Source organism: Crinia signifera, chromosome 2 (genome assembly GCF_055691185.1).
Source record: "Crinia signifera chromosome 2, ASM5569118v1, whole genome shotgun sequence".
Taxonomy (NCBI): Eukaryota; Metazoa; Chordata; class Amphibia; order Anura; family Myobatrachidae; genus Crinia; species Crinia signifera.
The window spans coordinates 183,576,746-183,588,892 of record NC_139218.1 but is presented as its reverse complement, the minus strand read 5'-3'; the positions used below and the strand labels follow the sequence as shown (position 1 = coordinate 183,588,892).

At 44.3% G+C, this 12,147-nt stretch overlaps 1 protein-coding gene across 1 annotated transcript; it reads right to left on the bottom strand.

Annotated features, from left to right (window-relative positions):
• Positions 1 to 998: 998 nt before the first annotated feature.
• On the bottom strand, positions 999 to 6,484 carry SH3BGRL3 (SH3 domain binding glutamate rich protein like 3). Its single transcript, XM_083173284.1, has 3 exons — positions 6,326 to 6,484; positions 4,998 to 5,165; positions 999 to 1,442 (listed from the first exon to the last, which is right to left on the bottom strand). The coding sequence occupies exons 1-3, from the start codon at positions 6,368 to 6,370 to the stop codon at positions 1,374 to 1,376; spliced, it is 282 nt and encodes a 93-aa protein (XP_083029410.1). The 5' UTR covers positions 6,371 to 6,484; the 3' UTR covers positions 999 to 1,373.
• Positions 6,485 to 12,147: the final 5,663 nt, after the last annotated feature.

Sequence of the window (12,147 nt, the reverse complement as noted above, 5' to 3'; positions counted from 1 at the left end):
TAAATTGGCCAAAAGGCGCAGTTTGTGGAGCGAATTAGACTGCTAAGGCAGACCAGCATCCATTTCAGGTTCTTGAAAAGCTACTTTAGAAAGTTGGCATACCCAAACACAATCTTTATGTGTGTTGTCATAAGCAGACTACCCCATTTAACCCATAAGATCCATGTGTTGAGTATATCGTGAAGTTTGGTGGCACAAATTAGAAAAGATGGAAAGATCTATCCATGTTTCGGTAAAGGTGCCCATACACGTTACAATTATTGTATACAATATCGCATCTCGGTTTTGCGATGAGATGAGATCTAGTGCAGCACATACTTTTTGTACTAGATCTCATCTGATTGCAAAACCGAGATGCGATATTGTATACAATTGTAATGTGTATGGGCACCTTAAAAGGCACAGTAAAGTGGGGTACACACTTGAACAATGTTACTGCCAACGAACTTGATGATTTTCCTAACAATTGAGAACATATTGCACATACATACAGATGTGTCCATGTGCATCTAGCCTCCTTTCATCTTAAAGAGTCCATCTGGTCATGCCCGGTACATTGGCCATCTTTTTATGTGACCTGCTCCATGTAAATGCATCCTATTTACAAAATTGAGCACATGCAGCTTCTGCTGATCAAAATGATATGTGGCATGCCTATATTCATTGTGCAACCACAGATGTCTCTGCATATGAAATGCTACGTTACAGTGTTACGTTCCATTTGTTATGCAGATACAGGTCACAAATATACATATTTTTAAGGCGTACAGGAAAAAACATAACTTAAATGAACTACCTGTGCGAGAGGGGTTAAACTAGCAAAACTGCTTTTTGGGATACTCCAAGGGCAGTTTTTCCCCATTCTCCTTTAACTCGCACACAATTTGAAGTTCTGCTACTTTTCGCACATTTCCATGTCTCTGAATTAGCTTCATACAATTGACCACTACAGCTAATGCTACCGCTGTTTGCTAAATTTACAAATAAAGAGAACAGAGTTAATGTGAAACAAATTTATTAAAATCGGCTGGAAGACTGACTTCCTCTTTGGCAGGAAACAGACAAATTGAATTCACAGTTACGATAGGAATGAGAGACCATCAAACTGCCAGAAGGGAAAGACAATTCTGTAACATCACAACGCAAAAATGCTCTCTATGCTTCCAGTTAAATGGTAATACTTTGGAATGTATGGTGGTAAAATGACCCAGGAATGTAATTTTATAAAACTGGAATGACCAAAAATTTCATGTAAAAAAAATAATAACAAAACATAATAAATTGCTACACTACTGGGCTAGCAATTGAGCGTAACATAGGAAATGATGGGCAGAATAAATGCAGCGTGATTTGACTTTCATTGCAGAGCAGGTTTATTCTTTCCCCTCTAAAAACGTATCCAGGCATTCATCCTCCACAGCAGCCATAAGCTGTTCATGGCCCTGCAAATAAAGAAAGAAAAGAAGGGTTGGAGTAATCAAGGAAACATGTTAAAATAGGAACATCCTAACATTAAGAAAAAAAACTGCAGAGAAATACAGTATGCAGTGATTTCTCAGGACACATAGACCGTTAACAACAAGTGTATGGGGCTGGATGCAGCAAGTTGTGGTCTGTTGGTTCCAAAGCAGACTGCATAACAGGGAGGATTAAACGTTGATTAAAACACAGTGACCAGGTTCATGCAGAGTTTTTGCAGGGCATTTTAACCTTAACTATCCACTTGGACTCACAATTGCAAACAGAACATGAGGGGACATGGTACACTAACTGGGGGTCCATGTGCTCAGGTGTCAACATTGACACTTTGACCTTTCCTCTTCACAATCTTTTGAAGTCAAACTAGACATGGTCTGTAAACCACTTCCAATTTCTTCAGAGACACCCCCCATTAACTTCAATAACGTTTATCAAAAGAGGAATGCTTATATGAACTCCTCCTCTTCTTACCTTTCCTCTTCTTGGTACTGTTTTATAGCAACTAGGAAGCATGCAGTATGGGTCATTGTGTCGACCTATATTAGGTCAACATGCATTTGGTCAACAACAGAAGGATAACATGGCTTAGGTCGACAAATTAAATATATCGACATGGCTAAGGTTGACAGGGTTGGGCGGTGGACACATGCATTAGGTCAACATGAGGTTTTCACGGTTTTGTCCTGAATGTCGACATTGGAACCGTCAAAGTGTACTGCTACGCTCGGCACATTATTTTATTCTCCCCCTACGCTCTAGTGGATGGTAGGGCACGAAATACCACCTGTCGGCAAAAAAAGTTTAAATAAAAAAAATAATGTCGACCTAGCCATTGTGTACTTACATTGCTTGTGTCAACCTATTTCATGTGTCAACCTTTAGTGGTTGACCCAATGCAGGTCAACGACCATATCCCTGCAGTATATGGAATCTGAGCTAATGTCAGGTGGAATAACAGCATATCTCAAGAGCGTTCTAATTGCACTAGCCCTATTAGGCTCAAAAGACAGAACCAAGAGCTACAACTACTCAGTCTCCAATATATCGGTTGCAAAAATACTGTACCGAACACCTGGCAGCTCAGCATTTACTGCTGCAGCTCCCAATGGTTATGTATAGGGGTTGACACCTAAAAATGGTCTTCATTCAAAAGGTCAAAACAAGTTTGTTATTTTGTTTTTGTACTCGCTGTGCTGGGCACACTATTATATTCTTACTATATGCCCACTTGGATAGTAAAGTATGAATCAAGTCGCTCTACACCAAAAAAAAGTCAAAAAAACTGTGTCAACCATGTCCATGTCAACTTTAAGCTGTGTACACACGGTGCAATATTGCTGGCTATATGGTCACTGTGTGACCATATTGCCAGTGATTTGTTTGTGTTGCAGTGATAAATCGCCAGATGCGCGCTCCGTGTTCAGCCCACTAATGGTTGCAGGAGCATGCACCTGCGACCAGCTGTTTCCCTCTGCGGCTCCCCCGGCAGAGTCTCCTGTTCATCAGCGACCATCTCTGGTCGCTGATAAGCAGGAGACACTGAGCAATATATTGATTAGCAATATATTCCACCGTGTGTCCAAAGCTTCAAACTTGTGTCAATCTTGCCAATACCGACCTATGGTAGGTCAACCATTTTCTGGTGTTGACCATTAGTGGTCAATCTAGTGACCGTTGACATAATCGACCCTGGGACAGGATAAGCTGCCTATTGTGACAGGAATTATTAATGCATCTATGGGTCAATTCACAGATGCTGATCCACCAACTGAGATATTCATTGATTTCTCAGGGGACCATCAAAATCCCTCATTGTTAACAATCCCTGACATATAATTTTTGAGCCAGAACCGACAAGTTCAGCAAATTGAGATAGTCAAGCATGTCATATTTTGCCAATCACCTGACCTAGGCGAGGTCAGCCATTTTTTGGTTGCAGCGACTGTGCGTGGTGTCTGCAGCAGCTGACCCAGGGCCGGCGCTACCTGCTCAGCACAGCCTACCAAGCAGGTAGGCGCCGGCCCTGTAAGGTGCTCCCCCTTCCCATCTCTGACACCACTGCTTCCTGTTGCTGCAGCCTGCTCCTGTCAAAATATGACCGGCAGCGGGCTCAGTGCACTGTGCATACAGTGCTGCGGCGGCTCTGAACAGGCAGGAGCCAAGCACGCCCATTTGCACCGCTGCAGTGACTGGAGACAGGAGCCGGAAGCTGCTGCTGCGCGCTCCTGCTACAGAGACACGGAAGATGTAAGGAGTAGCTGTCTGACGGGAGGAGAGCAGGTAACTATTAGGGGAGGGAAGGCTGCACATTTAAGAAAAGGAAGGGGTCATACAGTAGGTATTGGGCACTATTCTGGGCATTATGTGCAAGCACTACTACTCTCGGCATTATGTATATGTGGCATGATTGTTTGCATTATTTGTTAGCAGTATTACTGTGGGTATTATATTTATAAGGGGTACTACTGTATGGTGTAACATAAATAATGGGCTTTGAATGTAAATAAGGGACACTAGTGTCTGTTGTAATGTGAATAAAATTATGCCACGGTGTGTGAGAATACACATCTTTTTTTTGTGCAGCATGTCTCTGGCATGGGCTGTTTCCTTTATAAGGTATAAAATGAAGGGCACAAATTTATAGTTTGCAGGGGGGCGCCCAACACCCTAGCACCGGCCCTGAGCTGACCCCCACCCCCCATTGCTCCATGGACTGCGGTCGCAATGCAACTGCAGTTCACGGTCTTGGGCTTATTTGAAAAATCAGGATGTGAATGAGGGCTTTTGTATGTATTAATAGGTTTAGTCTACCTATGTATATTCAGATCTAATAGGAATAAAAAGCTCTAAAACATTTTTTTTTTACTGAAAGACGTAAAATAAACATGATTAATGTTAGAAAGCAATAAAACATGGTTGATGAAGGTTTCGTATACATCAGTGGTCAGGGAACGGGTAAATTACCCCAAAATGGGTAAAAATTAAACGCATGGTGGTAATGGACGGTCATGCTGCCACGACCATCCATTACCCCCAGGAATTTAATTTAAATATAGATCCTATATACATGCCACACAACTGTGTGTGTGTTACAGTCCTGTAGTGTACAAGGAACTGACACAGTGCAGTGCATCAGGCCCTTGTGTATAGCAGGCTTCCCTGTGTGATCCCCCGGCCACTGCCTCCAAGTTCGCCTGCTTCTTTAGTAGAGCTGCTGTGCCATCTCGGCAATGCGCAGTCTGTACTGCCTGCCGCTGTAGCGCCAAGATTCTTTGCCTGGTTATAGGCTCTTGTTAAGGTATACCCATCTCTAGTCTAGTGGAAAAAATATACTATACTATATTATATATCACTATATCATCTTGAAATACTGGCAGTAAAATGTGTCTGGACATCACATTATCAATGGCTATACCACATACAGCCTGGCAGCCATTGATAATGATTACCATTTATGGCTGTGTGCGGTACAGCCAGTACTGCAGAGTAGTTCTTTATAAATAGATAAAATTGCTTACCCCAATGCACTTGTCACCACGGAACAATAGAGGAGGAAGTGCAGCGCTGTTTCCAGACTTTTTTCTCATTTCCTCAAGAAGACCCTTGTCTATAGATATATCCACTCGCTCATATTGAATTTTATTTGTTTCCAAAATTCGTGTCATTTCATTCTGATCAGACTGAATCTGGGTGGAGAGGGGATATTTTTTTTTTTTAGATGATAAAGAACAAAGATGATCAGAAGAAAAAATAAATAAATACAAAAGTAAGTAAAGGTGCCCACAGACGCATCAATTATCGAATGCATTTTGTACTTTTTAAGCACAAATTGCATCTTATGTACAATTATTGGATGGTGTTTATGGGCTTGTGCAATGCGATACGCGTTCCCGGGAGCCCGATATTGTATGTCTAAAAAAGTACGTACTTTTTAGACTACATCTGAAATTTAACATTCCAAACATGGGTTCATCACATCACATCGCATTCATCCATCCAAGTGCACATTGCATCGCAAGCTGGAAGAAAAATTGTATAGAACCATTGTACAGACAAAAACGCATAGCATAGTACAAGTGTAGCGTCTGTGGGCACCTTAAGTAAAAAAAAAAAAACGTCCTTGGACAAAGTAATTTAACATGTGACAGTTGTAGAAAACAGAAAGTTAAAAACATTAAAAAAAAAAAGGGGGGGGGGGGTATGGGGGGAGAAGGGAGGAGGAAGAGGCCAAACAATATTAACAGGAAGCAAAACAACAGTGTTTGCATTACAGCAAAGCACCTGAAACAAGAACCGTAGGAATGTAATATTGCAATAAAAAAAACACCTGGGGGCGTTTAAAAAAAAAAAAAATTGCCACTGATTATATTGTTGTATTACTATTTCACAATCACCTGCATACCGATTTACCTAGGTAATGGTATACTAGTTGGCAAGCCAGAGACGGCATAAAAACTGCAAAGACATTAATGAATCACCAACATATCGGCAAAATGCCAAAGAATGATTAATAACAATGTACCTGCAGTAATAAATTGCACAAGCAATAGCATATGTATCGTACGTACTGTGCACACAACATTGCAGCGATGATCTTCCTCGTCTACATTATAACCATGACATCCGATCATGATCCTTTAATCTTTCTATGGGGTGTCACAAAATAACTACTATGAACTAAAAAACATAATTAAACGTTAGGGCCACCAAGATATGACTGGTTTGCAAGGACCCTACACTAGTACTACCAGAGCAGCTACCCCTGTAATTAATTAGTATAAACTATATAGGATGCAGCAGGTACCAGAGACACCAATAGCCCACGCAGCCCCCCAGCAGCTCTTACCTTCCGCGAGCTAGTCACTGATGTCCAATACAGCGTTAGTGCCATTCTCTGCACTCAGATCCTCTTCTTCTGCAATGTGAAGACTTCCGACCTCTCCCATTACGTGTCTACACACAGACCAATCAAGGTCCGCCTCCCGCCACGTGACCGATAGCCGTGAACTACTAATCCCGGCGTGCAACGCTGCTCCTCTTGTATTTTGTCTCTTCAGGCAGGGACGGGTGTATGTAATTACCACACTCACTCACACACTTTGTTGTGGTATCTGTGTACGAGCTAGAGATGGGCAGAACGTGTCACTGAGCGGACCCGGGTCGACCCGGGTCGGTCAGTGAAAAGAACTAGATCCTTTGGGCGGCTCTGCGGCTCACTTTGTGTAAAAAAGACAGTTATTTATGGTTTGAGTTAGTGTACCATACCTCCCAACATGACCCTTTCCAGGAGGGACACAATGCTCTGTTTCTGGACTTCCCTCTTAATGTTTGATTGTTATTACCTGTGTGGAAACACCTTTCTTACCCATTTACCTGTTTAGAACAGGTAATAGCAATCATTCGTTAAGAGGGAAGTCCAGAAACAGAGCAAAGTCGTAGGTCAGAGATGGGGAACCTTTGGCCCTCCAGCTGTTGTTGGACTACACATCCCATCATGCCCTGCTACAATTTGCTATTTGGCCATGATAAAACTGTTGCAGGGAATGCTGGGATGTGTAGTCCAACAACAGCTGGGGCCAAAGGTTCTCTAACCCTGACCTAGGTGGTGCACTTAACATAGATTGTTCTCCACAGTATTAGCCAGCAGAATCTATGGTTTTACACACAGGGGAAATTGACTAATAATTGAATAGCCCTGCGTGGTAAACACAGTAGATAATTGAATATTGAATACGTTGGGTTTGCCCCCTTATATATCTCAGGGTCCCTTCCTGTGGGGCTACCGGTCTCTGTACTACTACTACTACAATTAGCCTGTAGCCCCTCCCCTTGAATATCTCCCCAATAGGCCCTCTCATCCGAGCCGGGCAGTGCGATGTGTAGGCATAGACTACAATGGGCTATCGCCATCTCAGAATGGCGGTAGCCCAGGGGTGCGAAGCCGGACTGCCCGATGTTGGTACATCGGGCAGCTTCGCATCCCCCATAGAAACCTATGGGGATGCGGCCGGCGGCGCTGAAAGGGGGATCGCAGCAGGGATCGGAGATTCCTGCAGCGGTTCCCCGATGATACATTTAGGGGATACTGGCTTACTAGAGTAGAAGATACCATGTCTCTGGTACATGTACAGCTGCTAGCCAGGGAGTACACGGAGGGTGTCAGAAGGAGAAGAGGAGCTTACAGCGGGATGCGGCTCCTTAAAGCGTTCTGTACATTGCACATTTTAGAGAAATGTAATGACATCATCTCCAAGCGCCAGGCCCGCGGTGATCCCCGCCGGGACCACTGATCGCCGTGCTGGGGACAGCCCAGCACCAAGGTAAGCTGCTGGGCTGCCCCCAGCCCCCGTGCACCCCTCCAGCCATAGACCTGGAGGTGAATGGATGCCTCACACCGGCATCCATTCAACTCCTCCGCTGCTGTCTGCTGAATATAGCAGACAGCAGCGCAGGCTGTCTGTGCCCCCCTGTCCAACCTGCGGATGCTGCGGTCCCCCATTGATGTAAATGGGAGCCGGGTCGGATGACCCAGTGTACCCATTTACACCGACTGCCCTCTACCCAGGTCATAGTCATGTTCTACCCAGGTCAGGACCTGGGGAAACAGTCGTTTGGTCGACTGAACTAGGTCGACATTAGGTCAACAACACTAGGTCGACATGCTGAAAGGTCGACATGGTTTTAGGTCGACGTGGTTTTAGGTCGACATGGAACAAGGTCGACGTGGTTAGTAGTAGTAGTACGTTTATTTATAAAAAACAAATGACAAGGTAACATACAGGGTGTGTTGAAAAAGTCGGCGTGGTTACAGGTCGACGTGGTTTTACGTCGACATGGAACAAGGTCTACATGGTTATAGGTCAACATGAGGAAGGTCGACAGGTCATAAGGTCGACATGGGGATTTTCACTGTTTTTTGAGCCGACATGTGCCGACAGGCGGTATTTCATGCCCTACCATCCACTAGGGCATGGAGTGAGATTATAATAGTGTGGCAAGCGAAGTGAGCCACTGTGCCCGAGCGATGCGAGGGTCCGATTTCACTTCCAACTGTGTTGACATTCGGGTCAAAAAACAGCGAAAACCCCATGTCGACCTTATGACCTTTCGACCTTCCTCATGTCACCCTAACGTCCATGTCGACCTAAAACCACGTCGACCTTGTTCCATGTCGACCTCTTCCCATGTCGACCTTTCTGCATGTCGACCTAGTGACTGTCTGACCAACGCTTGTCTGACGAACAATCCAGTTCCCAGGACCTGGGTAGAAGTCCCGTGTAAAGGGACACGGCGTGTCCCATTTACACTGCTGCTGACCGGAGTCTGACCCGCTGAAGACCCGGGGTTTTGCGGCGGTGTAAAAGGGGTATTAATTTTGCTCGTTGCCAAGGGGGATTAAATTTGTTCATTGCCAAGGGGGACTAAATTTGCTCATTGCCAAGCCCCCCCCCCTCCAAATGAAAGTTAAAAGAAGGCCCCCTCCCCTCCAAATTAAAGTTAAAAGTACTACACAGCCCAGCAAACACAGATCTAGTAAAAAAAATAAAATAAACATGTGCACTGCCTAACTAAAGTCTGTGTGTCTGTGAGAATGTGTGTTCATACTTCTACACAACTTTCTGTGATACTGTACTAGTAGAAAATGGTGAAGCAATCTTGCAATGCCTCTGCTGAGTCTGCTGTTGACCTCCTTCAGGGCTTCAAAAAGAATCTAGATCTGCACATGACACAGCTGCAGCAGCAGCAACAGCACAAGCAGGCTTGTTTTTCTATTCACTCAGTCTCCAATTAGAAGAAAATATCTCAGCTGCCAAAGGTGGCAGTGCTGAGCTCAAGCAATGCATTGTATTGTATGCAATGTAAAACGAAACTGATCCGGATCACTATTTTGGGATCAACGGATCCCTCGTTCTTTGTAAGGAACCGTTCAAAAGAACCGGATCGTTCACGAACGACCCATCTCTAGTACGAGCCACAACTCGCCGATTATCTCGCAAACAACCAGGAAGTGCTGCTGTATGCCCAGTTACAGGATAATAAATAATAAAAAAATGTATCTACATTTCAATACAGTCGTTGACGATATAGGAAAAATGTTACTGCATGTTCAGACGAAGGAAGCATTAACGACCTGCAAGAGCGCTAATTGTTAACAACATCATTATCATGCATAGTAGCGTATCAAAAAAAAATCTTATAATGTGTACACAGTTATACTCCTTTACAACATGGTTGCCTACACTCCCGAAACGGCCGTGAGGCTCCCGAAAAGAGGCAAATTGCATCATTTAACCCCATCCCCTCCTCGAAGACACAGAAATTGCTGTCCTGGTGGCGTCTACATAGGGTTGCCACCTCATGCATAACCGATTCCTGGAGATCCACCCCCACACTCCCAACAACAAGTGAATGGCTAATTCAGTAAGTGGGCGGAGCTACGATCACAACGCGGGGTCAGAAAAAAAAACATTGAGTGAGAATACCAATTCCCTCACTGCAAATCTGTCAAAACCACCATCCACCTCGACACACACACACATACACCAGAATTAGGAACAGTACACTGTAATGCCTACTACACATTATGCCACACACTGTAATGCCCATTAATATTCAGCAAAAATGTACACTGTAATGCCTACTACACATTATGCCACACACCGTAATGACCATTATAAATTATACCACATGCCGTATTGCCCATTACATTTTATACCACATGCCGTATTGCCCATTACATTTTATACCACAAACCCTAATGGCTAACATATTATGCCACATCAGTACTGCTTACCTACATGCTTGTTGCCAGGGTTTGCATGTTTGTTGCTAGGGCTTTCATGCTTGTTACCATGATAGATTACATTCTAGTTGCTCAGGGGGAGTTTAAATGCTCTTTGCCCGGGGGGTTAAATGGTTATTGCCTGAGGGGTAAAATGCTCAGTTCCCAGGGGATTATATGCACGCTGCCATGACGGATTACTACTTGCAGCATCTAGAGAGCAGAAAGGGGTGCATCTGTAGAGGGTGGAAGGGTGTTTGCAGCATCTATAGAGGGGTGCACTCAATCAGCTCCGTAGCGGCAGAGTAATTGAACGCATTGTAGTCTATCAGTCACTCACGTGCAGTTCTACACACAGCCAAAATACCTTCCCGGCTCCTTGCCCCTCACGCTCGATGACAGTCACGGCCGGCGGCAACCCAAACCGTGCCGCAGCAGCCAGAGCGCAAAACTACTGTATACTCACAGACACAGCCGAGAACCTCCCGGCTCCCCCCTCGCGCCCAATGACAGTCACCGCCGGCCGAAACCTGGAGCTTTACCGCAGCAGCCAGCAGGCCAGGCAGCGGCAGTGCCGCAGAGGGAGGCTGTCAGTATGCAGGCTTTTCCAGTCACCCGGATTCCGGGAGAATCCCGGAATTCGGGTGACTGGAAAAGCCTCCAGGAGGGTTGCCACCAAATCCGGGAGAATCCTGGAAATCCGGGCGAGGAAATCCCTATGTCTACATCAGGCCCGACAGTCTCCTCTCTATGTCCCCCCTTAAACGTCTCTTTTCTAATGTAAATAGTCCCAAATTGCTTAATCTCTCCCCGTAGCTTAAATTCTCCATTCCCCTAATAAGCTTTGTTGCTCGCCTTTGGACTTTTTCTAATTCTATGATGTCCTTTTTATAGTGTGGGGCCCAGAACTGTACTCCGTACTCTAGGTGAGGTCTCACCAATGCTTTATATAGTGGCATAATTACCCTTGAGTCCCTAGTTTCCATTCCCCTCTTAATACATGCCAGAATTTTGTTGGCCTTTTTTGTAGCTACATTACAATGGGCACTACATCCTAGTTTGCTGTCTATTTGGACTCCTAGATCCTTTTCAAGTATGGAATTACCCAGTTCCTCTCCGCTAAGGTTGTAACTTGCACACTGGTTGTGTCTCCCAAGGTGCATAACCTTACATTTATCTACATTGAACCTCATCTTCCATTTTTTTGCCACTCATCTAGAATTGCAAGATCATTTTGAAGCATGGTGACATCTTCTGATGATTTGATGACTTTGCTAAGTTTTGTATCGTCCGCAAAGATGGATACATTGCTGAGTAACCCTATCCCAATATCGTTATTAAAAAGGTTAAACAAAATGGGCCCCAAAACCGAACCCTGGGGCACTCCACTTAGTACCGGTATCATATCTGATACGGCACCATTCACAACCACTCTTTGTTCTCTATTACATAGCCAATTCCCTACCCATCTGCAGATATTTTCACCCAATCCTAGGTTCTCCTTTTTATTAATCAATCTCTTGTGTGGTACAGTATCAAATGCTTTAGCGAAATCTAGGAAAATCACATCTACAGCATTTCCATTATCAAGGTTTTTGCTAACCTCTTCATAGAACCCTTGTAGATTAGTTTGGCATGAACGATTTTTCACGAACCCATGTTGGTTAGTACTGAGTAGACGTTGATGATCTAAATATTCCTGGATACCATCCCTTAAAAATCCTTCAAATAGTTTACCCACAATTGATGTTAAACTAACGGGTCTGTAATTAGCGGGATCTTCCTTTTTTGAATATTGGCACTACCTCTGCTATTCTCCAATCTTTTGGTACTATACCTGACGATAGTGACTTGCTAAAGATATAATGTAGGGGGGTAGCTAGTTC